The sequence below is a fragment of the Oncorhynchus keta genome, unplaced genomic scaffold (assembly GCF_023373465.1).
Source record: "Oncorhynchus keta strain PuntledgeMale-10-30-2019 unplaced genomic scaffold, Oket_V2 Un_contig_29242_pilon_pilon, whole genome shotgun sequence".
Lineage (NCBI taxonomy): Eukaryota > Metazoa > Chordata > Actinopteri > Salmoniformes > Salmonidae > Oncorhynchus > Oncorhynchus keta.
Genome location: NW_026286446.1, coordinates 6,267 through 32,975, shown reverse-complemented (window position 1 = coordinate 32,975; position 26,709 = coordinate 6,267). Strand labels below are relative to the sequence as shown.

The 26,709-nt window shown below is 44.2% G+C and overlaps 1 protein-coding gene and 1 long non-coding RNA gene across 51 annotated transcripts; one reads left to right on the top strand and one right to left on the bottom strand.

Moving 5' to 3' along the window:
* LOC127923307 (uncharacterized) lies at positions 1–25,345 on the top strand. Of its 50 annotated transcripts, none has more exons than XM_052507305.1 (10): positions 1–164; positions 2,558–2,668; positions 4,946–4,988; positions 10,824–10,897; positions 19,987–20,036; positions 23,223–23,692; positions 23,805–23,914; positions 23,970–24,024; positions 24,296–24,351; positions 24,572–25,345. In XM_052507305.1, the coding sequence occupies exons 1-6, from the start codon at positions 155–157 to the stop codon at positions 23,490–23,492; spliced, it is 558 nt and encodes a 185-aa protein (XP_052363265.1). In that variant the 5' UTR covers positions 1–154; the 3' UTR covers positions 23,493–23,692; positions 23,805–23,914; positions 23,970–24,024; positions 24,296–24,351; positions 24,572–25,345. The 50 variants fall into 50 exon arrangements, with proteins under 50 accessions (XP_052363265.1, XP_052363267.1, XP_052363231.1 ...); XM_052507307.1 differs by lacking the exon at positions 23,970–24,024 and adding an exon at positions 24,132–24,186 and having other exon boundaries at positions 23,223–23,747; positions 23,859–23,914; XM_052507271.1 differs by having other exon boundaries at positions 23,223–23,637; positions 23,859–23,914; positions 24,132–25,345.
* LOC127923308 (uncharacterized) lies at positions 3,971–4,598 on the bottom strand. The gene is made up of 3 exons (XR_008114076.1): positions 4,565–4,598; positions 4,115–4,213; positions 3,971–3,988 (listed from the first exon to the last, which is right to left on the bottom strand). It is a non-coding gene; the product is annotated as an uncharacterized LOC127923308 (long non-coding RNA).
* Positions 25,346–26,709: the final 1,364 nt, after the last annotated feature.

Sequence of the window (26,709 nt, the reverse complement as noted above, 5' to 3'; positions counted from 1 at the left end):
GAGAGAGAGACAGAGAGAGAGAGAGAGAGAGAGAGAGAGAGAGAGAGAGAGAGAGAGACAGAGAGAGAAGGAAAGAGATATATACAGAAAGAGACAGAAAGAGACAGAGAGAGAAAGTGACTATTATCTACTCTATACCTCCATAATTATTCTAATGATGTCAGGTAAGACCAAAGTTTCACTTTTTTTTTCAAATAAGTTCATTTCCAAATTATATATAATATAGACCATAATTATCTTTAAGGTCTATATGTTGGAGTTCCGACTTTATTTGAAAAAAGTTTAAGTAGGAAATTGTATGAATTGTGACCTTTACAGAGGAAGTAACGGTTGTATCGTAACATATAATCGTATATCGTATCTTTTCTTATTCGTTCTGTGGATTTGACGGATAATATCGTATCGTATCTTCAGAAGTCTGTTCAGTCACCACATTCTGTGTGCTTGTTCTGAGATGTCTTCCTCAGACCTTCACTGAAGCAAAAAAGATGTGTTCTAGTTAAGATTGTCACGGAAAATTTCATTTAAAAAAATATATATTTTTAAAAAATTATATAGCCCTTCTGACATCATCTGATGTCACAAAATGCTGTACAGAAACCCAGCCTCAAACCCCCGAACAGCAAATAATGCAGGTGTAGAAGCATAGGTGACTAGGAAAAACTCCCTAGAAAGGCCAAAACCTAGGAAGAAACCTAGAGAGGAACCAGGCTATGTGGGGTGGCCAGTCCTCTTCTGGCTGTGCCGGGTGGAGATTATAACAGAACATGGCCAAGATGTTCAAATGTTCATAGATGACCAGCATGGTCCAATAATAATAATTACAGAAGTTGTCAAGGGTGCAACAGGTCAGCACCTCAGGAGTAAATGTCAGTTGGCTTTTCATAGCCGATCATTGAGAGTATCTCTACCGGTCCTGCTGTCTCTAGAGAGTTGAAAACAGCAGGTCTGGGACAAGGTAGCACGTCCGGTGAACAGGTCAGGGTTCCATAGCCGCAGGCAGAACAGTTGAAACTGGAGCAGCAGCACTGCCAGGTGGACTGGGGACAGCAAGGAGTCATCAGGCCAGGTAGTCCTGAGGCAGAACAGTTGAAACTGGAGCAGCAGCTGCATTTATCTTAAATGGCAGAACTATTTTTAGATAGAAAGATGAGAAGAGGTTTTATCAACCATCTGAATAGACCTGGAGCGTCTTTTTCAAACGAAAGCCCCCCCGAAATATACTTCATCCACTGTCCAGAAAAGTGGATTGGCAGTAGTTCATGTATATAGTCTCACGTGCATATTTCGTTACAATATTTCAGAAAAACTTTTATACAAAACAAATGTTATATTGTTGTCTACATTCAACAGGTAAAGGTTAATCTACACTACCCAGTCAAAAGATTGGGGTCATTTACAAATGTCCTTGTTTTTGAAAGAAAAACACTTTTTTTTGTCCATTAAAATAACATCAAATTGATCAGAAATACAGTGTAGACATTGTTAATGTTGTAAATGACTATTGTAGCTGGAAACAGCTGATTTTTAATGGAATATCTACATAGGCGTACAGAGGCCCATTATCAGCAACCATCACTCCTGTGTTCCAATGACACGTTGTGTTATCTAATATAAAGTTAATCATTTTTAAAAGGCAGTCAACCTCTTCACTGTCTTCAACAGTTTAGGGGCGACTCCGGGATGCTGGCCTTCGAGGCAGAGTTCCTCTGTCCAGTGTCTGTGTTCTTTTGCCCATCTTAATCTTTTATTTTTATTGGCCAGTCTGAGATGTGGCTTTTTCTTTGCAACTCTGCCTAGAAGGTCAGCATCCTGGAGTCGCCTCTTCACTGTTGACGTTGAGACTGGTGTTTAGCGGGTTGTGCTAATTTTGGAGTCTGTACACTCTCCTTAATAGCTACTATAGGCACACATCAAAAGTTTAAATTCCATTTGTGTTTGTCCATTCCGTGAGACATTAAAGTTGTGTAGTATCTCTGACCCTTAACTAACTCCGTTCTCTCTGTTTTTTGTTTTATAGACTGTACCTGGGGCATAATATCTCTGACCCATAACTAACTCCGTTCTCTCTGTTTTTTGTTTTAATAACTGTACCTGGGGCATAATATCTCTGACCCATAACTAACTCCGTTCTCTCTGTTTTTTGTTTTAATAACTGTACCTGGGGCATAATATCTCTGACCCATAACTAACTCCGTTCTCTCTGTTTTTTGTTTTATAGACTGTACCTGGGGCATAATATCTCTGACCCATAACTAACTCCGTTCTCTCTGTTTTTTGTTTTATAGACTGTACCTGGGGGATAATATCTCTGACCCATAACTAACTCCGTTCTCTCTGTTTTTTGTTTTATAGACTGTACCTGGGGCATAATATCTCTGACCCATAACTAACTCCGTTCTCTCTGTTTTTTGTTTTATAGACTGTACCTGGGGCATAATATCTCTGACCCTTAACTAACTCTGTTCTCTCTGTTTTTTGTTTTATAGACTGTACCTGGGGCATAATATCTCTGACCCTTAACTAACTCTGTTCTCTCTGTTTTTTTGTTTTATAGACTGTACCTGGGGCATAATATCTCTGACTTTAACCTCTCTGCTTCTCTTAATTTCTGTGTGTCTCAATCTCACCTGCTTTCTGAGACACAGGGACACCAGACACAAAGCAGGTAAATTATTCCTTATTGAATAACATATCTTTCCCTGAGCAATTGTGTTAGTATAAAATAATATATTTTCCGTTTTTTTTTTTTTCATAGAATATGGCTCAATATCGTATTATTTATATTTTTAGTATGCTTTTCTCATCTTTATCAATAATAGTAACAATGATGGACCTGAATGTGTATTGTATACGTCCACATAAACAATATCATCAGACACCAGGCACAACACACACAGAGCACTGACACAGACACTGTCATTGACACTGTCTTACGTCTCTTGCCTCTCTTACCTCTCTTATGTCTCTTATCAATCTTACCTCTCTAACCTCTCGTACGTCTCTAACCTCTCTTACCTCTCTAACCTCTCGTACGTCTCTAACCTCTCGTACGTCTCTAACCTCTCTTACGTCTCTAACCTCTCGTACGTCTCTTACGTCTCTTATCACTCTTACCTCTCTTGCCTCTCTTACCTCTCCGACGTCTCTTACCTCTCTAACCTCTCTAACCTCTCTTACGTCTCTTATCACTCTTACCTCTCTTGTCTCTTGCCTCTCCTGCCTCTCTTATGTCTCTTACGTCTCTACCCTCTCTAACCTCTCTTACGTCTCTAACCTCTCTTACGTCTCTAACCTCTCTTACGTCTCTAACCTCTCTTACCTCTCTAACCTCTCTTATGTCTCTAACCTCTCCTATGTCTCTTGCCTCTCTTACCTCTCTTATGTCTCTAACCTCTCTTACCTCTCTAACCTCTCTTATGTCTCTAACCTCTCTTACCTCTCTAACCTCTCCTACGTCTCTAACCTCTCTTACGTCTCTAACCTCTCTTATGTCTCTAACCTCTCCTATGTCTCTTGCCTCTCTTACCTCTCTTACCTCTCTTACGTCTCTAACCTCTCTTACCTCTCTAACCTCTCTTACGTCTCTAACCTCTCTTACCTCTCTAACCTCTCTTACGTCTCTAACCTCTCTTACCTCTCTCATCTCGCTTACCTCTCTTACGTCTCTCACCTCTCTTACGTCTCTAACCTCTCTTACGTCTCTAACCTCTCTTACGTCTCTAACCTCTCTTACCTCTCTAACCTCTCTTACGTCTCTAACCTCTCTTACGTCTCTAACCTCTCTTACCTCTCTAACCTCTCTTACGTCTCTAACCTCTCTTACCTCTCTAACCTCTCTTACGTCTCTAACCTCTCTTACCTCTCTAACCTCTCTTACGTCTCTAACCTCTCTTACCTCTCTCATCTCGCTTACCTCTCTTACGTCTCTCACCTCTCTTACGTCTCTAACCTCTCTTACGTCTCTAACCTCTCTTACGTCTCTAACCTCTCTTACGTCTCTAACCTCTCTTACGTCTCTAACCTCTCTTACGTCTCTAACCTCTCTTACGTCTCTAACCTCTCTTACGTCTCTAACCTCTCTTACGTCTCTAACCTCTCTTACGTCTCTCACCTCTCTTACGTCTCTCACCTCTCTTACGTCTCTAACCTCTCTTACGTCTCTCACCTCTCTTACGTCTCTAACCTCTCTTACGTCTCTAACCTCTCTTACCTCTCTCACCTCTCTTACGTCTCTCACCTCTCTTACGTCTCTCACCTCGCTTACCTCTCTTACGTCTCTCACCTCTCTTACGTCTCTAACCTCTCTTACGTCTCGTATGTCTCTTACCTTTCCGATGTCTCTCACCTCTCTTACGTCTCTAACCTCTCTTACGTCTCTAACCTCTCTTACGTCTCTAACCTCTCTTACGTCTCTAACCTCTCTTACCTCTCTAACCTCTCTTACGTCTCGTATGTCTCTTACCTTTCCGATGTCTCTAACCTCTCTTACGTCTCTAACCTCTCTTACCTCTCTAACCTCTCTTACGTCTCTAACCTCTCTTACCTCTCTAACCTCTCTTACGTCTCTCACCTCTCTTACGTCTCTCACCTCTCTTACGTCTCTAACCTCTCTTACGTCTCTCACCTCTCTTACGTCTCTAACCTCTCTTACCTCTCTCATCTCGCTTACCTCTCTTACGTCTCTCACCTCTCTTACGTCTCTAACCTCTCTTACGTCTCGTATGTCTCTTACCTTTCCGATGTCTCTTACCTTTCCGACGTCTCTGGTGTTTCTTATGTCTCTTACCTGTCTTTCGTTTCTTACGTCTCTTGGATCTCTTGCAGCAACATAAATGGCATCTGTCATTCTGTAGGCTATTTTGTTCATCAGCATGGCTTAACTTAACTTTGTCAGTCTCATCGACTCACAGAAAAGTAATTGTCCACCATTTTGTTTTGACAGGCAACGAGGAGTTTCTCCCCCAGCAGCATTATCCAAGAGAGCGGTACGGGTTTATTATCATACTCCAGTAATGTGTTTCATCTACCGTTGTGTGTGTGTGTGTGTGTGTGTGTGTGTGTGTGTGTGTGTGTGTGTGTGTGTGTGTGTGTGTGTGTGTGTGTGTGTGTGTGTGTGTGTGTGTGTGTGTGTGTGTGTGTGTGTGTGTGTGACAGTACATGTCTAGCCAGTGATCTGACATGAATCGCTCATCTCAAATGTACAGAATCAGAAAGTATTCAGACCCTTTGACTTTTTCAACATTTTGTTACTTTACAGCCTTATTCTAAAATGTATAAAAAGTTATTTCCCCTCATCAATCGACCCACAATAATGACAAAGCAAAAACAGGTTTTATAATAATATAATATGTGTGCATACATTCTACATATGGGTGGTCCCAGGAATCGAACCCACTACCCTGGCGTTACAAGCGCCATGCTCTACCAACTGAGCTACAGAAGGACCAGATTTTAATAATAATCAAATTAAAATAAACGTATTTACATTAGTTTTCAGACCCTTTCCTATGAGACTCTAAATTGAGCTCAGGTGCATCCTGTTTCCATTGATCATCCTTGAGCTGTTTCTACAACTTGATTGGAGTCCACCTGTGGTGATTTCAAATGACTGGATATGATTTGGAAAGGCACATACCTGTCTTTGACAGTGCATGTCAGAGCGAAAACCAAACCACTAGGCCGAAGGAATTGTCTGTAGAGCACCGAGACAGGATTGTGTCGAGGCACAGATCTGGAGAAGGGTACCAACACATTTATGCAGCATTGAAGGTTCCCAAGAACACAGTGGCCTCCATCAGTCTTCAACGGAAGAAGTTTGGAATCACCAAGACTCTTCCTAAATCTGGCCGCCCGGCCAAACTGAGCAATCGGGGGAGAAGGGCCTTGGTCAGGGAGGTGACCAAGAACCTGATGGTCACTCTGACAGAGGTTCAGAGTTCCTCTGTGGAGATGGGAGAACCTTCCAGAAGGACAACCATCTCTGCAGTACTCCACCAATCAGGCCTTTATGGTAGAGGCCAGACGGAAGCCACTCCTCAGTAAAAGGCACATGACAGCCCGCTTGGAGTTTGCCAAAAGGCACCTAAAGGACTCTCAGGCCATGAGAAAAAAGATTATCTGGTCTGATGAAACCAAGATTGAAGTCTTTGGCCTGAATGCCAAACGTCATTTCTGGAGGAAACCTGGCACCATTCCAACGGTGAAGCATGGTGGTGGCAGCATCATGCTGTGGGGATGTTTGTCAACGGCAGGGACTGGGAGACTGGTCAGGATCGAAGGAAAGATGAATGGAGCAAAGTACAGAGAGATCCTTGATGAAAACCTGCACCAGAGCGCACAGGACCTCAGACTGGGGCGAAGGTTCACCTTCCAGCAGGACAACGATCCTAAGCACACAGCCAAGACAACGCAGGTGTTCTTGAGTGGCGCAGCTAAAAAATGGAAACCTCTTTTTACTTTGACACTTTGGGTTATTGTGTGTAGATTGATGAGGGAAAAAGCAACTTAACAAAATGTGAAAAAGTCAAGGGGTCTGAATACTTTCCAAATGCTCTGTATATCTGGCACCCAAACAAATGTATTTTATGGTAAGAGCGTCTGCTAAATGACTTAAATGTAAATGTAAATGTAAATGGTAGACACACAGATGTGATTTGTAAATTTGAGTCATTTAGCAGACACTCTTATCCAGAGACACTTACAGTTAGTGCCTTCATATTCAGATAGTAGCCATAGTAAGTACATTTTCCTCAATGAAGTAGCAGAGTCAGACCTAGTATGAAAAGACCAGCCCCAGTTTTTTTGTGATGTATGTTGATGTATATTGATGTAAATTGATGTATATTGATGTAAATTGATGTATATTGATGTATGTGATGTAAATTGATGTATATTGATGTATGTGATGTATATTGATGTATGTTGATGTATATTGATGTATATTGATGTATGTGATGTATATTGATGTATGTTGATGTATATTGATGTATATTGTTGCATGTGATGTATATTGATGTATATTGATGTATATTGATGTATGTGATGTATATTGATGTATATTGATGTGTATTGATGTATATTGATGTATGTGATGTATATTGATGTATATTGATGTATATTGATGTATATTGATGTATATTGTTGTATGTGATGTATGTGATGTATATTGATGTATATTGTTGTATGTGATGTATATTGATGTATGTGATGTATATTGATGTATATTGATGTTTGTGATGTATATTGATGTATATTGATGTATATTGATGTGTATTGATGTATATTGATGTATGTGATGTATACTGATGTATATTGATGTGTATTGATGTATATTGTTGTATGTGATGTATGTTGATGTATGTGATGTATATTGATGTATATTGTTGCAAGTGATGTATATTGATGTATATTGATGTTTGTGATGTATATTGATGTATATTGATGTATATTGATGTATATTGATGTATATTGATGTTTGTGATGTATATTGATGTATATTGATGTTTGTGATGTATATTGATGTATATTGATGTATATTGATGTATATTGATGCATGTGATGTATATTGATGTATATTGTTGCAAGTGATGTATATTGATGTATATTGATGTATGTGATGTATATTGATGTATATTGATGTATATTGATGTATATTGATGTATATTGATGTATATTGATGTATGTGATGTATATTGATGTATATTGTTGCATGTGATGTATATTGATGTATATTGATGTATATTGATGTATATTGATGTATGTGATGTATATTGATGTATATTGATGTATATTGATGTATATTGATGTATGTGATGTATATTGATGTATATTGTTGTATGTGATGTATATTGATGTATATTGATGTATATTGATGTATATTGATGTATATTGATGTATGTGATGTATATTGATGTATATTGATGTATATTGATGTATGTGATGTATATTGATGTATATTGATGTATATTGATGTATATTGATGTATATTGATGTATATTGTTGTATGTGATGTATATTGATGTATATTGATGTATATTGATGTATATTGATGTATGTGATGTATATTGATGTATATTGATGTATATTGATGTGTATTGATGCATGTGATGTATATTGATGTATATTGATGTATATTGATGTATATTGATGTATATTGATGTATGTGATGTATGTGATGTATATTGATGTATATTGTTGTATGTGATGTATATTGATATATATTGATGTATGTTGATGTATATTGATGTATATTGATGTATGTGATGTATATTGATATATAGTGATGTATATTGATGTATGTTGATGTATATTGATGTATATTGATGTGTATTGATGTATGTGATGTATATTGATGTATATTGTTGTATGTGATGTATATTGATGTATATTGATGTATATTGTTGTATGTGATGTATATTGATGTATATTGATGTATGTTGATGTATATTGATGTATATTGATGTGTATTGATGTATGTGATGTATATTGATGTATATTGTTGTATGTGATATTGATGTATATTGATGTATATTGTTGTATGTGATGTATATTGATGTATATTGATGTATGTGATGTATATTGATGTATGTGATGTATATTGATGTATATTGATGTATGTGATGTATATTGATGTATATTGATGTATATTGATGTATATTGATGTATGTGATGTATATTGATGTATGTGATGTATATTGATGTATGTGATGTATATTGATGTGTATTGATGTATATTGATGTATGTGATGTATATTGATGTATATTGATGTATATTGATGTATATTGATGTATATTGTTGTATGTGATGTATATTGATGTATATTGATGTATATTGATGTATATTGATGTATATTGATGTATATTGATGTATATTGATGTATATTGTTATATTGTTGTATGTGATGTATATTGATGTATATTGATGTATATTGATGTATATTGTTGTATGTGATGTATATTGATGTATATTGATGTATGTGATGTATATTGATGTATATTGATGTATATTGATGTATATTGATGTATATTGATGTATATTGATGTATGTGATGTATATTGATGTATATTGATGTATATTGATGTATGTGATGTATATTGATGTATGTGATGTATATTGATGTATGTGATGTATATTGATGTGTATTGATGTATATTGATGTATGTGATGTATATTGATGTATATTGATGTATATTGATGTATATTGATGTATATTGTTGTATGTGATGTATGTGATGTATATTGATGTGTATTGATGCATGTGATGTATATTGATGTATATTGATGTATATTGATGTATATTGATGTGTGTGATGTATATTGGTGTATATTGTTGTATATTGATGCATGTGATGTATATTGATGTATGTGATGTATATTGATGTATGTGATGTATATTGGTGTATATTGTTGTATATTGATGTATGTGATGTATATTGATGTATATTGTTGTATGTGATGTATATTGATGTATATTGATGTATATTGATGTATGTGATGTATATTGATGTATATTGATGTATATTGATGTATATTGATGTATGTGATGTATATTGATGTATATTGATGTATATTGATGTATATTGTTGTATGTGATGTATATTGATGTATATTGTTGTATGTGATGTATATTGATGTATATTGATGTATATTGTTGTATGTGATGTATATTGATGTATATTGATGTATGTTGATGTATATTGATGTTTGTGATGTATATTGATGTATATTGATGTATATTGATGTGTATTGATGCATGTGATGTATATCGATGTATATTGATGTATATTGATGTATGTGATGTATATTGATGTGTGTGATGTATATTGGTGTATGTGATGTATATTGATGTATATTGATGTATATTGATGTATGTGATGTATATTGATGTATATTGATGTATATTGATGTATATTGATGTATATTGTTGTATATTGATGTATGTGATGTATATTGATGTATATTGTTGTATGTGATGTATATTGATGTATATTGATGTATATTGTTGTATGTGATGTATATTGATGTATATTGATGTATGTTGATGTATATTGATGTTTGTGATGTATATTGATGTATATTGATGTATATTGATGTATATTGATGTATATTGATGTATATTGATGTATATTGATGTATATTGATGTATATTGATGTATGTGATGTATATTGATGTATATTGATGTATATTGATGTATATTGATGTATGTGATGTATATTGATGTATGTGATGTATATTGATGTATATTGATGTATATTGATGTATATTGATGTATATGATGTATATTGATGTATATTGATGTATATTGATGTATATTGATGTATATTGATGTATATTGATGTATGTGATGTATATTGATGTATATTGATGTATATTGATGTATATTGATGTATGTGATGTATATTGATGTATATTGATGTATATTGATGTATATTGATGTATGTGATGTATATTGATGTATATTGTTGCATGTGATGTATATTGATGTATATTGATGTATATTGATGTATATTGATGTATGTGATGTATATTGATGTATATTGATGTATATTGATGTATGTGATGTATATTGATGTATATTGATGTATATTGATGTATGTGATGTATATTGATGTATATTGATGTGTATTGATGTATATTGATGTATATTGATGTATATTGATGTATATTGATGTATATTGATGTAAATGTATGTATATTGATGTATATTGATGTATATTGATGTATATTGATGTATGTGATGTATATTGATGTATATTGATGTATATTGATGTATATTGATGTATACTGATGTATATTGATGTATGTTGATGCATGTGATAGTGAAATGCAGGAGGAAGAGGAGGAAGAGGAGAATCAGCAGCAGGAGAATCCCATCTACGGAAACATCACTACAGGTGACATCACATCACATACATAGCATAATATCAATGGAAACATCACGACAGATGACATCACATCACATAATATCTATAGAAACAACACTACAGATGACATCACATCAGATAACATAATATCTATGGAAACATCACTACATGCAAAGGGCACCATGCCCACAGTGGGCACGGGGGCATGTGTCTTCTCACATTTGTCCTTTAAAAAATATATACAAATGATATATATATATAAAAATTGTTACTCTGTAATACTGCAAGCCACCTAGCAGTTTTATGAAGTTGACTTTAGCCCAGATAGGTTCCCAATCTCCCAACCTCATAACTAGCTACCCAGAAGCCATTTCAGGCTATCAAGATAGAGTTAGCTTCTCTAATTGTCTTAGCTGGCATGCCTGCTGGTAAGGTTGGTAGACTAGAGTAGCTGGCATGCCTGCTGGTAAGGTTGGTAGACTAGAGTAGCTGGCATGCCTGCTGGTAAGGTTGGTAGACTAGAGTAGCTGTCATGCCTGCTGGTAAGGTTGGTAGACTAGAGTAGCTGGCATGCCTGCTGGTAAGGTTGGTAGACTAGAGTAGCTGGCATGCCTGCTGGTAAGGTTGGTAGACTAGAGTAGCTGGCATGCCTGCTGGTAAGGTTGGTAGACTAGAGTAGCTGGCATGCCTGCTGGTAAGGTTGGTAGACTAGAGTAGCTGTCATGCCTGCTGGTAAGGTTGGTAGACTAGAGTAGCTGGCATGCCTGCTGGTAAGGTTGGTAGACTAGAGTAGCTGGCATGCCTGCTGGTAAGGTTGGTAGACTAGAGTAGCTGTCATGCCTGCTGGTAAGGTTGGTAGACTAGAGTAGCTGGCATGCCTGCTGGTAAGGTTGGTAGACTAGAGTAGCTGTCATGCCTGCTGGTCTAGTGGCCGGATGGCCTAGTGGCTAGGATGGTCTAGTGGCCGGATGGTCTAGTGGCAGGATGGTCTAGTGGCCGGATGGCCTAGTGGCAGGATGGTCTAGTGGCCGGATGGCCTAGTGGCAGGATGGTCTAGTGGCCGGATGGCCTAGTGGCAGGATGGTCTAGTGGCCGGATGGTCTAGTGGCCGGATGGCCTAGTGGCCGGATGGTCTAGTGGCCGGATGGTCTAGTGGCCGGATGGCCTAGTGGCCGGATGGCCTAGTGGCCGGATGGCCTAGTGGCCGGATGGCCTAGTGGCCGGATGGTCTAGTGGCCGGATGGTCTAGTGGCCTAGTGGATGGTCTAGTGGCAGGATGGTCTAGTGGCAGGATGGTCTAGTGGCCGGGATGGCCTAGTGGCCGGATGGCCTAGTGGCCGGATGGCCTAGTGGCCGGATGGCCTAGTGGCATGGCCTAGTGGAAGGATGGTCTAGTGGCCGGATGGCCTAGTGGCAGGATGGTCTAGTGGCAGGATGGCCTAGTGGCCGGATGGCCTAGTGGCCGGATGGCCTAGTGGAAGGATGGTCTAGTGGCCGGATGGCCTAGTGGCAGGATGGCCTAGTGGCCGGATGGTCTAGTGGCAGGATGGTCTAGTGGCCGGATGGTCTAGTGGCAGGATGGTCTAGTGGCCGGATGGCCTAGTGGCAGGATGGTCTAGTGGCCGGATGGCCTAGTGGCCGGATGGCCTAGTGGCAGGATGGCCTAGTGGCAGGATGGCCTAGTGGCCGGATGGCCTAGTGGCAGGATGGCCTAGTGGCCGGATGGCCTAGTGGCCGGATGGCCTAGTGGCCGGATGGCCTAGTGGCCGGATGGCCTAGTGGCCGGATGGCCTAGTGGCCGGATGGCCTTGTGGCCGGATGGCCTAGTGGCCGGATGGCCTAGTGGCCGGATGGCCTAGTGGCCGGATGGTCTAGTGGCCGGATGGTCTAGTGGCCGGATGGCCTAGTGGCCGGATGGCCTAGTGGCCGGATGGTCTAGTGGCCGGATGGTCTAGTGGCGGATGGCCTTGTGGCAGGATGGCCTAGTGGCCGGATGGCCTAGTGGCCGGATGGTCTAGTGGCCGGATGGTCTAGTGGCCGGATGGCCTAGTGGCGGATGGCCTTGTGGCGGATGGTCTAGTGGAAGGATGGCCTAGTGGAAGGATGGCCTAGTGGCCGGATGGCCTAGTGGCCGGATGGCCTAGTGGCCGGATGGCCTAGTGGCCGGATGGCCTAGTGGCCGGATGGCCTAGTGGAAGGATGGCCTTGTGGCCGGATGGCCTAGTGGCCGGATGGCCTAGTGGAAGGATGGCCTAGTGGAAGGATGGCCTTGTGGAAGGATGGCCTTGTGGCCGGATGGCCTTGTGGCCGGATGGCCTAGTGGAAGGATGGCCTTGTGGAAGGATGGCCTTGTGGCCGGATGGCCTAGTGGCCGGATGGCCTTGTGGAAGGATGGCCTTGTGGCCGGATGGCCTAGTGGCCGGATGGCCTAGTGGCCTGGATGGCCTAGTGGAAGGATGGCCTTGTGGCCGGATGGCCTAGTGGCCGGATGGCCTTGTGGCCGGATGGCCTAGTGGCCGGATGGTCTAGTGGAAGGATGGCCTAGTGGCCGGATGGCCTAGTGGCCGGATGGCCTAGTGGCCGGATGGTCTAGTGGCCGGATGGTCTAGTGGCCGGATGGCCTTGTGGCAGGATGGCCTAGTGGCCGGATGGCCTAGTGGCCGGATGGTCTAGTGGCCGGATGGTCTAGTGGCCGGATGGCCTAGTGGCCGGATGGCCTTGTGGCCGGATGGTCTAGTGGCCGGATGGCCTAGTGGAAGGATGGCCTAGTGGCCGGATGGCCTAGTGGCCGGATGGCCTAGTGGAAGGATGGCCTAGTGGCCGGATGGCCTAGTGGAAGGATGGCCTAGTGGCCGGATGGCCTAGTGGAAGGATGGCCTAGTGGCCGGATGGCCTAGTGGCCGGATGGCCTAGTGGAAGGATGGCCTAGTGGCCGGATGGCCTAGTGGAAGGATGGCCTAGTGGCCGGATGGCCTAGTGGCAGGATGGCCTAGTGGAAGGATGGCCTAGTGGCAGGATGGCCTAGTGGAAGGATGGCCTAGTGGCAGGATGGCCTAGTGGCCGGATGGCCTAGTGGAAGGATGGTCTAGTGGCAGGATGGCCTAGTGGAAGGATGGCCTAGTGGCCGGATGGCCTAGTGGCCGGATGGCCTAGTGGCAGGATGGCCTAGTGGAAGGATGGCCTAGTGGCCGGATGGCCTAGTGGAAGGATGGTCTAGTGGCCGGATGGCCTAGTGGAAGGATGGCCTAGTGGCCGGATGGCCTAGTGGAAGGATGGCCTAGTGGCAGGATGGCCTAGTGGCAGGATGGCCTAGTGGCAGGATGGTCTAGTGGCCGGATGGTCTAGTGGCCGGATGGCCTAGTGGCCGGATGGTCTAGTGGCCGGATGGCCTAGTGGCAGGATGGTCTAGTGGCAGGATGGTCTAGTGGCCGGATGGCCTAGTGGCCGGATGGCCTAGTGGCCGGATGGTCTAGTGGCCGGATGGCCTAGTGGCCGGATGGCCTAGTGGGATGGCCTAGTGGCCGATGGTCTAGTGGCCTGATGGCCTAGTGGCCGGATGGCCTAGTGGCCGGATGGTCTAGTGGCCTGATGGCCTAGTGGCTTGATGGCCTAGTGGCCTGATGGCCTAGTGGCCTGATGGCCTAGTGGCCGGATGGCCTAGTGGCCGGATGGCCTAGTGGCCGGATGGCCTAGTGGCCGGATGGTCTAGTGGCCGGATGGCCTAGTGGCCGGATGGCCTAGTGGCCGGATGGCCTAGTGGCAGGATGGCCTAGTGGCCGGATGGTCTAGTGGCCGGATGGCCTAGTGGCCGGATGGTCTAGTGGCCGGATGGTCTAGTGGCCGGATGGCCTAGTCGCCGGATGGTCTAGTGGCCGGATGGTCTAGTGGCCGGATGGCCTAGTGGCCGGATGGTCTAGTGGCCGGATGGTCTAGTGGCCGGATGGTCTAGTGGCCGGATGGCCTAGTGGCCGGATGGTCTAGTGGCCGGATGGCCTTGTGGCAGGATGGCCTAGTGGCAGGATGGCCTAGTGGCCGGATGGCCTAGTCGCCGGATGGTCTAGTGGCCGGATGGCCTAGTGGCCGGATGGTCTAGTGGCCGGAGGTGGCCGGATGGCCTAGTGGCTGGATGGCCTAGTGGCCGGATGGCCTAGTGGCCGGATGGCCTAGTGGCCTGATGGCCTAGTGGCCGGATGGTCTAGTGGCAGGATGGTCTAGTGGCCGGATGGCCTAGTGGCCGGATGGCCTAGTGGCCGGATGGCCTAGTGGCCGTATGGCCTAGTGGCCGGATGGTCTAGTGGCCGGATGGTCTAGTGGCCGGATGGCCTAGTGGCCGGATGGCCTAGTGGCCGGATGGTCTAGTGGCCTGATGGCCTAGTGGCCGGATGGCCTAGTGGCCTAGTGGATGGTCTAGTGGCCTGATGGCCTAGTGGCCTGATGGCCTAGTGGCCGGATGGCCTAGTGGCCTGATGGCCTAGTGGCCTGATGGCCTAGTGGCCGGATGGCCTAGTGGCCGGATGGCCTAGTGGCAGGATGGCCTAGTGGCCGGATGGTCTAGTGGCCGGATGGCCTAGTGGCCGGATGGTCTAGTGGCCGGATGGTCTAGTGGCCGGATGGTCTAGTGGCCGGATGGCCTAGTCGCCGGATGGTCTAGTGGCCGGATGGTCTAGTGGCCGGATGGCCTAGTGGCCGGATGGTCTAGTGGCCGGATGGTCTAGTGGCCGGATGGTCTAGTGGCCGGATGGCCTAGTGGCCGGATGGTCTAGTGGCCGGATGGCCTTGTGGCAGGATGGCCTAGTGGCAGGATGGCCTAGTGGCCGGATGGCCTAGTCGCCGGATGGTCTAGTGGCCGGATGGCCTAGTGGCCGGATGGTCTAGTGGCCGGAGTGGCCGGATGGCCTAGTGGCTGGATGGCCTAGTGGCCGGATGGCCTAGTGGCCGGATGGTCTAGTGGCCGGATGGTCTAGTGGCCGGATGGTCTAGTGGCCGGATGGTCTAGTGGCCGGATGGCCTAGTGGCCGGATGGCCTTGTGGCCGGATGGCCTAGTGGCCGGATGGTCTAGTGGCCGGATGGCCTAGTGGCCTGATGGTCTAGTGGCCGGATGGCCTAGTGGCCTGATGGCCTAGTGGCCGGATGGCCTAGTGGCCTGATGGTCTAGTGGCCGGATGGTCTAGTGGCCGGATGGTCTAGTGGCCGGATGGCCTAGTGGCCGGATGGCCTAGTGGCCTGATGGCCTAGTGGCCGGATGGCCTAGTGGCCGGATGGTCTAGTGGCCTGATGGCCTAGTGGCCTGATGGCCTAGTGGCCGGATGGCCTAGTGGCCTGATGGCCTAGTGGCCGGATGGCCTAGTGGCCGGATGGCCTAGTGGCCGGATGGTCTAGTGGCCGGATGGCCTAGTGGCCGGATGGCCTAGTGGCCGGATGGCCTTGTGGCCGGATGGCCTTGTGGCCGGATGGCCTAGTGGCCGGATGGCCTAGTGGCCGGATGGCCTAGTGACCTGGATGGCCTAGTGGCCGGATGGCCTAGTGGCCGGATGGCCTAGTGGAAGGATGGCCTTGTGGCCGGATGGCCTAGTGGCCGGATGGCCTAGTGTATTTTTGAACTTAAGTATTCTAGCGTAACTTCAGCGTAGAACCCTCCTCTCTCTTGCTCTCTCTCCCATAATTTTGGGTCAGTCAAAGTGGTCAGGTATTCTGCCACTGTGTACTCTCTGTTTAGGGCCAAATAACATTCTAGTTTGCTCTGTTTTTTTGTCAAGTAAATACCTTTTTGCTTTCTCATGATTTGGTTGGGTTTAATTGTGTTGCTGTACTGGGGCTCGTTGGGGTCTGTTTGTGTTTGTGAACAGAGCCCCAGGACCAGCTTGCTCTCCAGGTTCATCTCTTTGTAGGTGATGGCTTTGTTATGGAAGGTTTGGTAATCGCTCCCTTTTAGGCAGTTGTAGAATTGAATGCCTCTTTTCTGGATTTTGATAATTAGAGGGTATCAACCTAATTCTGCTCTGCAAGCATTATTTGGTGTTCTACGTTGTACACTGAGGATAGGTTTTACAGAATTCAGAATTACAGAATTGCCTTGTCTCTCAGATCGTGCGCGGCTTTGTGGAAGTTACCTGTGGCGCTGATGTTTAGGCCAAGGAGTCTAGAAACGTTCAATGGAATTCTGGAATCGAACGGAGATGGTTACTCAATGCGGAAACTAGTAAATGGATTAAATCGGTTGTTGGAGGAGTTGCTACGGAATGGAGAGAACAAGAGTCCATGTGGATTTGATGCTACTCCTCTTGTGTTGGGAAAGGCTGGTAAACAAGCATTTTACGGTCAAGTCTACACCAATTGTATTCGGGGCATGTGATCTATACAATTTGATTTGATGCAGTTATATTATTTCGGCATGAAGCATTAAAAACGGGACTTTTAAGTGGTTATTGTCTTGCTCTTTGCTGAAATCAGAGGGCTAATATCAATACTATACATGCCAGTTAACAATGTCATGCACTTTGACAGGTAAATATGTATAGCCCTGTTATTTAGCCAATGAGTGGCCTAATATCAAGCTAATATTTAGTTTCTTCGGCTAAACAACTCTAGCTTCGCTCTTCTAGCTTTTCCCGTGCGCAGTAGGCTATAGGCTTCGGACGCAAGCCTCTCCGCTATTCCTCTTGTCGTGAAATCCAAGGAAAAACTATAGTCTACAAAAACTATCGGACATTAATGTTGTATACATTTTTATACTCTGCCTCATAGGCTTTTCGTTGAGAGAAACATGCTTGCTCTTGTTAATTGCTGAATGTAAAATAGACATAGGCCAAATGAACTGGGAAAGTTGCAAAGAGATAGTTTGTTATTTATTATCTATTTCACTTGCTTTGGTAATGTAAAGCTATGTTTCCCATGCCAATAAAGCCCATTTAACCTGAATTGAAATGTAAATTGAATTGAGTGCATAGTTGGACTGATTATTAAATGGTTGCACAGACAGGGATGAACACAGACAGGGATGAACACAGACAGGGATGAACACAGACAGGGATGAACACAGACAGGGATGAACACAGACAACTGTAGGCCGTTTGTTCTTTAGTTAAATAAAGGTTAAATAAATATTTTATTTTTTATTTAACGAGGCAAGAAATAGCATGATTTAAAAGATGCGCAGGTCAAACAGCGTTTGTTGTTTATTTTCTACATTTAATTTAAATACGAGTGTCTATATTCTATTTGGCGTTAGACTACACGCACAACCTACATTGAAGTAGTATTTACAGTTGTCACTATGAAAATGAACAAACACAGTAGGATGCAGTCACCATCCTGTAACATGAGTATACAGCGTGCAGTAGGATGCGGTCACCATCCTGTAACATGAGTATACAGCGTGCAGTAGGATGCGGTCACCATCCTGTAACATGAGTATACAGCGTGCAGTAGGATGCGGTCACCATCCTGTAACATGAGTATACAGCGTGCAGTAGGATGCAGTCACCATCCTGTAACATGAGTATACAGCATGCAGTAGGATGCAGTCACCATCCTGTAACATGAGTATACAGCGTGCAGTAGGATGCGGTCACCATCCTGTAACATGAGTATACAGCATGCAGTAGGATGCAGTCACCATCCTGTAACATGAGTATACAGCGTGCAGTAGGATGCGGTCACCATCCTGTAACATGAGTATACAGCATGCAGTAGGATGCAGTCACCATCCTGTAACATGAGTATACAGCGTGCAGTAGGATGCGGTCACCATCTTTTTAACATTAATTTGTAGGATGGCGTTGATCAGTTGATTGACCCGTGCAGGCTACTGTTGAACGATACACTGCCTTCCAGTGTGGATGTTCGCCAACGTTTTATAGTTCTGTGTAATTTATCGTTATTAGTTATCGGCTTTGGTGTGGACCGCCCTCAACGCTCAAATTAGTAAATGCTTCTTGCGGATAACAGGAATATGGTCTGAACACAGCAGTGCTTCTCAGCCGCGGGGTTGATTTGATGGAAATCACGAATGCAACAATGATAGCCTTCTAACAAGGGATTTCATATTCTATGCTATTTAGTTTGATTTATAATTTTAGATCGGGAGGGTTACATGTTTTGTTTTCTCCAAATACTCTGGGAGGCCCAGGTAAAAAAATATATTTTCCCCGGGGGAGAATGACAACTGTTTTTCATTTCAGAGGTCGGATTACCTCCAGGTATCCCTCAATATAAATAACCATTACTCCCTAATGACACAACATTAACATCGGTCAATTTAGGGTTTTATATCAACAAATAACCTTCAATTCATTGCATCTTCAGCTCTTATCAAAATGAAAGTTAGCAAATGAAAACATTTACTCGATACAATTTCTTTCTTTTTTTAAATGATATTTCTCAAAAACGTTTGTATTATTTTGTCCCATTAAATAATCTGTACTATTACTATTAAAAAATATATTAGCGAAATAACTGCTCTTCCCCCGCGACCCTGACATGGAATACCACTGCTCTAAAGTTGTATCATCTCACATTTCTTTACATGGATTTTGACCCCCCAAAAAATTTACATGTATGTATTACAAAAATGTAAAAATGTAGCCAGTTTATATTTAAAGCAAGTGTCTATAAATCCCTACCTTCACCACGAAACGCGTACAGTTTAATTTACAGTTGTAAGTAACAGCGCTATAAATATAACAGTCTCGTAGCTGAACGATAAGAATAACGTTTTTTTTGTACAAGTATAGCTATCTTACTGCCTACGAACTGATGCAATAGAATTAGGCAGAGTAACATGTGTGTTTTGTTTGCGAACGCTATCTGACAGATAGTATCTGTAAATACCTCTGTAAAGTTCATCAGCGTGTCATTATTTTTCTTACGCCAACAACACAGTGACATCAAATACTAACTATACTATATACCCCGAACTTGTGTACATCAAGCTTCAGTTTTTCCATTTAGATATGATCATGATTGTGTTCTAGTTTCCTGAGTTAAATGGAAACGTGTGTTTATGACTAAATCGCGTGTTTGTGTGTTGTGTGTGTGTGTGTGTGTGTGTGTGTGTGTGTGTGTGTGTGTGTGTGTGTGTGTGTGTGTGTGTGTGTGTGTGTGTGTGTGTTCTTTGAAGACCTGTGCTATGAACCCATGACCAAGCAACGTTCCAGAGACGACAGAAAGGTACGTACATCGGGCCAAAATTATTCGTGTACATTATTGTTCACATACAACTGTCATTAAAATAATATTTGCTTTTATAATTATTTGGTTTAAAAAAAAAATATAGAGAGGACATAGTTTGATTTACTTTAATTAACTGCCAATGCCACGTAAAACAAAATGTGAATGACGAACCATCATCTCATCTCATAATGGCCATAATTGAAAACGACGGTCTGCTATATTTATAGTTATATTATTTTCCACCATGAGAGGAAATGAACTACGCCTATACTCAGTATTCATGCTAATAACAACATGTCGAAATAGGCGTATATATATTGCAGTTATATCGCTTAGACCACAAGTCGCTTAGACCACAAGTCGCTTAGACCACACAGCTTATAGTAAGCTATAATACAAATAGCACCATATTCCTTTTATAGTTCACCACTTCTGACCAAAAGTAGTGCACTATATAGGGGATAGGGTGCCATAAGGCTCTGGTCTAAAGTAGTGCACTATATATAGGGAATAGGGTGCCATAGGACTCTGGTCTAAAGTAGTGCACTATATATAGGGAATAGGGTTCCATAGGGCTCTGGTCTAAAGTAGTGCACTATATTGAATAGCACACCATGTTAACTCAGTCTGTTTCTAAAGTAGTTCACAGTCATCTGCTGTGGTCCAGGCCATCTCTAGTTCTCTACACCACACCGTGTACAACGCAGCCAATATCTGCTTTATAGGCTATATATAGTACCATTTTTCTGAATGCATGAGAAGTTACCAAGGACAGGATGCTCTCCGACTTTCAAGTTTCAAACTTTATTTGCCACGCGCACAGGATACAACAGGTGTAAAACTGCAGAGTGAAAGTCTCACCTTGGGATCTCTGGTAATATGATATACTAATAGTGTTCATATATAGTATACTAATAGTGTTCATATATAGTATACTAATAGTGTTCATATATAGTATACTAATAGTGTTCATATATAGTATACTAATAGTGTTCATATATAGTATATTAACAGTGTTCATATATAGTATACTAATAGTGTTCATATATAGTATACTAACAGTGTTCATATATAGTATACTAATAGTGTTCATATATAGTATACTAATAGTGTTCATATATAGTATACTAATAGTGTTCATATATAGTATATTAACAGTGTTCATATATAGTATACTAATAGTGTTCATATATAGTATACTAACAGTGTTCATATATAGTATAATAACAGTGTTCATATATAGTATACTAATAGTGTTCATATATAGTATATTAACAGTGTTCATATATAGTATACTAATAGTGTTAATATATAGTATAATAACAGTGTTCATATATAGTATACTAATAGTGTTCATATATAGTATATTAACAGTGTTCATATATAGTATACTAATAGTGTTCATATATAGTATACTAACAGTGTTCATATATAGTATACTAATAGTGTTAATATATAGTATAATAACAGTGTTCATATATAGTATACTAATAGTGTTCATATATAGTATATTAACAGTGTTCATATATAGTATACTAATAGTGTTCATATATAGTATACTAACAGTGTTCACATATAGTATAATAACAGTGTTCATATATAGTATATTAACAGTGTTCATATATAGTATACTAATAGTGTTCATATATAGTATACTAACAGTGTTCATATATAGTATAATAACAGTGTTCATATATAGTATATTAACAGTGTTCATATATAGCATACTGACCACCCATACGTAGAATGTATGCACACATGAATGTAAGTCGCTTTGGATAAAAGCGTCTGCTAAATGGCATATATTATTATTATTATTATTAATAGTGTTCATATATAGTATACTAAGTGTTCAGAAATTGGGTAAGATCTCAGTGTTCAGCCCAAACTCCACCCCAGACCCCTCTCCCCCTAGGCCCCCTCTGTCCAGGCCCCCTTCCCCCAGCCGTTCCCCAGCCCACTTCTCCCAGCCCATTCCCCAGCCTCCCTCCCCCAGCCCGTTCCTCAGCCCCCTCCCCAGACCATTCCCCAGCCCCCTCCCCAGCCCGTTCCCCAGCCCATTCCACAGCTCCCCTCCCCCAGCCCGTTCCCCAGCCCATTTCCTAGCCCCTCCCCCCAGCACGTTCCTCAGCCCCCTCCCCCAGACCATTCCCCAGCCCCCCCCAGCCCGTTCCCCAGCCCCCTCCCCCAGCCCGTTCCCCAGCCCATTCCACAGCTCCCCTCCCCAGCCCGTTCCCCAGCCCGTTCCCCAGCCCCCTCCCCCAGCACGTACCACAGCCCGTTCCCCAGCCCCCTCCCCCAGAGCGTTCCCCAGCCCGTTCCACAGCCCCCTCCCCCAGACCGTTCCCCAGCCTCCCTCCCCCAGCCCGTTCCCCAGCCCGTTCCCCAGCCTGTTCCCAAGCCCATTCCCCATCCTCTCTCCCCAGCCCGTTCCCCAGCCACCCTCCCCAAAGCCCGTTCCCCAGCCGTTCCCCAGCCCATTCCCCAGCCTCCCTCCCCCAGCCCATTCCCCAGCCCGTTCCCCAGCCCGTTCCCCAGCCTCCCTCCCCAGCCCGTTCCCCAGCCCGTTCCCCAGCCCGTTCCCCAGCCCGTTCCCCAGCCCGTTCCCCAGCCCGTTCCCCAGCCCGTTCCCCAGCCCGTTCCCCAGCCTCCCTCCCCAGCCCGTTCCCCAGCCCGTTCCCCAGCCCGTTCCCCAGCCTCCCTCCCCAGCCCATTCCCCAGCCCGTTCCCCAGCCCGTTACCCAGCCCGTTCCCCAGCCCGTTCCCCAGCCTCCCTCCCCCAGCCCGTTCCCCAGCCCGTTCCCCAGCCCGTTCCCCAGCCCGTTCCCCAGCCTCCCTCCCCCAGCCCGTTCCCAGCCCGTTCCCCAGCCCGTTCCCCAGCCTCCCTCCCCAGCCCATTCCCCAGCCCGTTCCCCAGCCCGTTACCCAGCCCGTTCCCCCCAGCCCGTTCCCCAGCCTCCCTCCCCAGCCCGTTCCCCAGCCCGTTCCCCAGCCCGTTCCCCAGCCCGTTCCCCAGCCTCCCTCCCCCAGCCCGTTCCCCAGCCCGTTCCCCAGCCCGTTCCCCAGCCCGTTCCCCAGCCCGTTCCCCAGCTCCACCAACCCTGACCTGAAATACTCCTTTGTAATAGATTAAAAAAAGGCCAAATACATCATTATTCTACTGTTCCAACTCCTTCTCTTTAGCCTGCGCCCCAGACCTACCATACCGACCTGAACTATGCTTCTCTGGACCTGAACGTGGGACAGATACCCAAGAAGAGGAAGCGTCACTACCAGCAGGCCCAGGTTCAGGCCCAGACTGTGCACGAGACCCAGATGGGTGGGGGTTTCCTGGAAATAGATGCAGAGATGGAGGCCTCCCTCCCCTCACGGAGTAGCAGCCCTCTGGCTTCCAGAAACAGCATCTACCTCAACAGTCTACAGATGGCACTAGAGACAGAGGAGAGGGAATAAAAGAGAGCCAATGAGATGGGGAGGGAGATGGAGGAGGATAGAGAGTGGGATGGAGACAGGAAGTGGGAGAGGGGGAGAAAGATACAGTAGGTTATGATGTAGGGATGGAGACAGGAAGTGGGAAAGGGGGAGAAAGATACAGTAGGTTATGATGTAGGGATGGAGACAGGAAGTGGGAAAGGGGGAGAAAGATACAGTAGGTTATGATGTAGGGATGGAGACAGGAAGTGGGAGAGGGGGAGAAAGATACAGTAGGTTATGATGTAGGGATGGAGACAGGAAGTGGGGAGAGGGGGGAGAAAGATACAGTAGGTTATGATGTAGGGATGGAGACAGGAAGTGGGAGAGGGGAGAAAGATACAGTAGGTTATGATGTAGGGATGGAGACAGGAAGTGGGGAGAGGGGGAGAAAGATACAGTAGGTTATGATGTAGGGATGGAGACAGGAAGTGGGGAGAGGGGAGAAAGATACAGTAGGTTATGATGTAGGGATGGAGACAGGAAGTGGGAAAGGGGGAGAAAGATACAGTAGGTTATGATGTAGGGATGGAGACAGGAAGTGGGAAAGGGAGAACGATACAGTAGGTTATGATGTAGGGATGGAGACAGGAAGTGGGAAAGGGGAGAAAGATACAGTAGGTTATGATGTAGGGATGGAGACAGGAAGTGGGAAAGGGGGAGAAAGATACAGTAGGTTATGATGTAGGGATGGAGACAGGAAGTGGGAAAGGGGGAGAAAGATACAGTAGGTTATGATGTAGGGATGGAGACAGGAAGTGGGAGAGGGGAGAAAGATACAGTAGGTTATGATGTAGGGATGGAGACAGGAAGTGGGGAGAGGGGGAGAAAGATACAGTAGGTTATGATGTAGGGATGGAGACAGGAAGTGGGAGAGGGGAGAAAGATACAGTAGGTTATGATGTAGGGATGGAGACAGGAAGTGGGAAAGGGGGAGAAAGATACAGTAGGTTATGATGTAGGGATGGAGACAGGAAGTGGGGAGAGGGGGAGAAAGATACAGTAGGTTATGATGTAGGGATGGAGACAGGAAGTGGGAAAGGGGGAGAAAGATACAGTAGGTTATGATGTAGGGATGGAGACAGGAAGTGGGAAAGGGGGAGAAAGATACAGTAGGTTATGATGTAGGGATGGAGACAGGAAGTGGGAGAGGGGAGAACGATACAGTAGGTTATGATGTAGGGATGGAGACAGGAAGTGGGAGAGGGGAGAAAGATACAGTAGGTTATGATGTAGGGATGGAGATAGAGCTGGAGACATGAGCTGTTCCTAGGGTCTGCTGACCTGTAACATGTGACTGGGGTTAGAGGTCAGGGAGGAAGAACAACGGTTCTAAATGTGAACTCAAGCACTCTATTAGGCAGAGAGAGCGAGAAAGAGAGAGAGAGGACTGGTGTTCTTTTAAATATATTTATTATTTAACTAGGCAAGTACAGGTATAGAGACATCATACTGACCTACTTTAACCTCTAGTCAATATGTTAGAATCAGACTTTATAGAGAAAGGGGCTCCCACTGCATAAACTGCATAAATGTATATTATTATTATTATTATTATGATATATTTTTATTATTACTAGTATTCGTATATACAGTATACAGTGCAGTCGGAAAGTATTCACGTAAAAATAAAAATACATTGATTTGATTTGATTTGTATTCAGACCCCTTGACTTTTTCCACATGTTGTTACGTTACAGCCTTATTCTAAAAGTTTTTTTTTTTAAATCCCTTCATCAATCTACAAACAATACCCCATAATCACAAAGCAAGTACTGTTTAAAAAAAAATAATTAACAGATGTATAAAAAATAAAAATCTGAAAATCACATTTACATCAGTATTCAGACCCTTTACTCAGTACTTTGTTGAAGCACCTTTGGCAGTGATAACAGCCTTCAGTATTCTTGGGTATGATGCTACACGTTTGGCACACCTGTATTTGGGGAGTTTCTCCCATTCTTCTCTGCAGATCCTCTCAAACTCTGTCAGGTTGGATGGGGGGGCGTTGCTGCACAGCTATTTTCAGGTCTCTCCAGAGATGTTAGATCGGGTTCAAGTCCGGGCTTTGGCTGGGCCACTCAAGTACATTCAGAGACTTGTCCCGAAGCCACTCCTGCATTGTCTTGGCTGTGTGCTTAGGGTCGTCGTTCTGTTGGAAGGTGAACCTTCGCCCCAGTCTGAGTTCCTGAGCACTCTGGAACAGGTTTTCATCAAAGATCTCTCTGTACTTTGCTCTGTTCATCTTTCGCTCGTTCCTGACTAGTCTCCCAGTCCCTGCTGCTGAAAAACATCCCCACAACATGATGCTGCCACCACCACCATGCTGCCACCACCACCATGCTTCACCGTAGGGATGGTACCACCACCATGCTGCCACCACCACCATGCTGCCACCACCACCATGCTGCCACCACCACCATGCTGCCACCACCACCATGCTGCCACCACCACCATGCTTCCACCACCACCATGCTGCCACCACCATGCTGCCACCACCATGCTGCCACCACCACCATGCTGCCACCACCACCATGCTGCCACCACCACCATGCTGCCACCACCACCACCATGCCACCACCACCATGCTGCCACCACCATGCTGCCACCACCACCATGCTGCCACCACCACCATGCTGCCACCACCACCATGCTGCCACCACCACCACCATGCTGCCACCACCACCATGCTGCCACCACCATGCTGCCACCACCACCATGCTTCACCGTAGGGATGGTACCACCACCATGCTGCCACCACCACCATGCTTCACTGTCGGGATGGTACCACCACCATGCTGCCACCACCATGCTGCCACCACCATGCCACCACCACCATGCTGCCACCACCACCATGCTTCACCGTAGGGATGGTACCAGGGACGCTTCCAAAAAAATATTTTTAATCCATTTTAGAATAAGGCTGTAAGGTAACAAAATGTTGAAAAAGTGAAGGGGTCTGAATACTTTCCGAATGTATATATATTCGTATGTATATACTTTGTCAAGGGTTTTTCTTTATTTGGACTATTTTCTACATTGTAGAATAATAGTGAAGACATAAACACTATGAAATAACACATATGGAATCATGTAGTAACCAAAAAAGTGTTAAACAAATCAACATTTATTTTAAATTTGAGATTCTTCAAATAGCCACTCTTTGCCTTGATGAGAGCTTTGCACACTATTGGCATTC

Bases quoted from the DNA above. Each gene is read 5' to 3' on its own strand.
- LOC127923307 (XM_052507311.1), top strand. The intron at 4,989-10,823 runs GTACGGGTTTAT...TGCATGTGATAG, and splicing joins CAGCATTATCCAAGAGAGCG to TGAAATGCAGGAGGAAGAGG. The intron at 20,037-23,222 runs GTACGTACATCG...CCTTCTCTTTAG, and splicing joins GTTCCAGAGACGACAGAAAG to CCTGCGCCCCAGACCTACCA.